Source organism: Taudactylus pleione, unplaced genomic scaffold (genome assembly GCF_031769625.1).
Source record: "Taudactylus pleione unplaced genomic scaffold, aTauple2 ptg000268l, whole genome shotgun sequence".
Taxonomy (NCBI): Eukaryota; Metazoa; Chordata; class Amphibia; order Anura; family Myobatrachidae; genus Taudactylus; species Taudactylus pleione.
The window spans coordinates 4,521,882-4,525,274 of NW_028284670.1; the positions used below are offsets into that span (position 1 = coordinate 4,521,882).

A 3,393-nucleotide genomic window follows, 5' to 3' on the forward strand; every position below is an offset into this window, starting at 1 on the left:
TAGTGGGGACACAGTACCTCAATTAACTGTCTAAAACCCACTGCATTATTGGCGGATATTGGATGCACATCTAATACCAGCATAGATGTTATGCCATCAGTGATCCGCTGTGCAACTGGGTGACTGCTGTCATACTTGCTCCCCCTTGCAAAGGATTGTTTAACAGTTAATTGCTTTTTAAAGTACTACTATTAGTCTTCCTGGACCCCTTCTGGGATGAAAATCCACTCCAAGCAGCAGCAGGTATAGCGCTCAAGGTTTATTTTAGGGCAAGGACTGATATTAATGATTTAAATATTTTTTGTAAATGCCTCCCCTCCTCCAATCCCCTCCTCCCTCATAAATTTGCTTCAGAATCAAAAAATGAAATTAAATGTACTACTAATAAAATCTCCCTTTCCCTGCCTTCAACTACATACATACTCCAACTCCCTCAGGCCTCTTCAATAATAAAAAATTTGTTTCCTGATGTGCCATGTTGGATGTTGAACTGCCACAGCTGCTGCAATCTTTGATATGCAGTTGCTAAATGACAAAAATGTCCAGAAAATGTTTATGGCCACAGACAGGATCTCATGCATATCCCTTTAATTTAAAAAAATATTCTAAACCGCAAAGTTGATTTTGTTGTCAAAATATGGGACATATTGTTCACCAATGCTCTTCCCTCCTCCATCATACAATTTGCTTTGGAATAAAATAAATAAATAAATATACAACCAATCAACCCTTCCTGTCCCTGCCTTCAACTACATACATACTAAATCTTCCTCAGATATCTTTATTAATGAAAACATACAGTATGTTTCCTTATGTGCCATATTGGAAGTTGAACTGCCACGAGTTTGTGCCACCAACTGCTGCTGCTTAGCTTAGTCAGCCAGCTAGATTGGTGCAAATTGTGGGCCTAAACCAGATGAAAACAATATTGTGAGCTGTGAGGTGGTCGAAATTGACTGGAAACAAGTGAAAATGTATGTAATTGAGGTTAATAATACTGCAGGAACAAAAATAAAGACTAAAGTATTTTATTTGAGCAGTTTTTATCAAATTTTTGAAAATAAATACAGATTCCAAACCAAAACCAAAACACGCAAGGGCAGTTTTAACAAATCCAAATCCAGATCCAAAACACAATGCAGATACAGATCCAAAACTGAAACCAAAACACGGGGGTTGGCACACATCCCTAATTATAAGGCATACATCTGCACATAGAAAGTTGTTGTACTGCCATTTCTCTGTTGGCAATAATTTCACACAGTGGAATAAAATTGACAACCTAACATCGCTCATAAATCTAAGGAACACTGTACAACAAACAGCTATGAAACAGTAGCAGATATCTGAGAATATTTCTTATGAGCAGATGGAAAATGATTGAATCTCAGCTATGCTCTATGCTCTATGTAACTACCTTGACCACCTATCTCAAATTATGTGAGGCTATATATTTGTTTTTTTATTGACTTAATATGATTAGGAGAGCCCCAGCATGATGCCTAATGTTTGACAAAGTTATATATGCAGCAGTAAGATTGTGAGCTGCTCGCATAACAAGCCTTTTCACCTCTTGGTTCCTCAGGCTGTATATCAGTGGATTCAGCATTGGTGTCACCACTGAATAAAGGACAGAAGCCACCTTATCTAGTTTCTCAAAGTCACTGGAAGGAGAGCGCAGGTAAGTAGACATAACTGCTCCAAAGAAGATGCAGATGCACATGAGATGTGAGGAGCAGGTGCTGAATGCTTTCTGCCGGCCCTCAGCAGATTGAATCCGTAAAATGGAAGATATAATGAGCATGTAGGAGACCAGGATGATCATCAAACAACCTAGACCACAAGAACCTACAAAGTAAACTGTTACCATGTCACAGTCGAACGTGTCAGAGCAGGACATCCGAAGTAATGAGGGCGTGTGGCAATAGAAATGGTCTATAAGGTTTGAGCTGCAGAACTGGAGACTGAACACACAGCTGGTCTGTACTGATGACTGCAAGAAGCCAATGGAGATGGCAAGGAAAACAAGAGATAGACATTTCTTCTTAGTCATTATGGACACATAGCGGAGAGGCTGGCAGACAGCAGCATATCGGTCATACGCCATTATGGAGAGAAGAAGAGCCTCAATAGATGCCAGGGCAGCAAAGAAATAAAACTGAAGGGTACAGCCATTGAATGAGATGGTCTTACTTACAGAAATAAGGTCTTGCATCATTTTCGGAGTTATCACTGAGGAATAGAATATGTCCACCAGAGAGAGGTAGCTCAGGAAGAAGTACATCGGAGTATGGAGGGTTGCGCTACTATAGATTATAGCCATCATGCCAATATTTGCTAGTATGGTCACCATATAAACAAGTACAAAGAGTATGAAGAGGAATGTGGCAAGTTTACCATCGTCAGTTAGTCCAGAAAACACAAAGACCTTCACCTGGGTCTTGTTTGTGATGTCCATATAAATGTTTTTCTCTCTCTAGTCACAAATAGTTTTTAGTATTTTTTTTACATGTTTTAGCTCATATCTGAAACACAATAAGTTAGACTGGATAACAAAACTATTGCAATTCATGCAAAAACTAATTAATAATAATTAATACATATGGAACAGTAGTCTACACAATGCCATAATAATAAAAAAAGATTTGAATTGTCTTTTGCCATATCAAATGTTGTAAAAAAAAATTAAATATATTCATTTATATTGCATAAAGTAGTGAGCTAAGATTTGGTGAGCCATTTATTATCCAAAAAGTTCCTTTTACACTTCAGTGTATTATTTTGTTTTACTCTTTACTCAATTTTGGTTATTATCCTGGCACAATAGCATAGGAGTGTCAATAAGAGTATCTCGTAAATATTCATTGTATATTACTGTGCATGAGATCTGTGTATTGCTCATTTACTTATCTATTGTATCTTAAACAGTGCCAGAGGGGTATCTATGCATGTATGAAGTGGACAAAAAGCCACGTTTCATAGTAGAAATCAATCAAGGGAAAGTCTAGCAGATTCAACAAGAGTGAAGTCAATTATTATGGAATAAAGATTAATCCCTCCAGTCTCATCATAGTCATTTAAAGCTGTAATGTAACAAAACCAGAACAGGGGGAATACTAGTGTGCAATAATAATTGACTTTACTACCATTGAATCAGCTAAACTTTCTCTTGAAAAAATTAGACTTAAATTTGGAATATCCATTGTGTGTGATTCTTCTTCAATGATTACATTTTTTAAATATTTTTTTATTTTAAATGGTCAACATAGACATTGGCAAATTCAGTATACAAACTAAGAAAATAAGTAATGAATTATTCAAACATTTCAAAGCAATGAGGTTGGAGCCTTATTTTATCTAAAAATAAATTATGGGTATCTGAAGTGACAAACC

General features: G+C 36.7%; 1 protein-coding gene across 1 annotated transcript; it reads right to left on the bottom strand.

The window, feature by feature from the left end:
• Positions 1 to 1,462: 1,462 nt before the first annotated feature.
• LOC148513906 (olfactory receptor 5AP2-like) lies at positions 1,463 to 2,458 on the bottom strand. Its single transcript, XM_088481326.1, has one exon. The coding sequence runs from the start codon at positions 2,456 to 2,458 to the stop codon at positions 1,463 to 1,465; it is 996 nt and encodes a 331-aa protein (XP_088337452.1).
• Between the last annotated feature and the right edge of the window lie 935 nt (positions 2,459 to 3,393).

What these genes read in the sequence shown, in the direction of transcription:
- LOC148513906 (XM_088481326.1), bottom strand. Translation starts at nt 2,458, where the DNA reads ATGGACATCACAAACAAGACCCAGGTGAAGGTCTTTGTGTTTTCTGGA.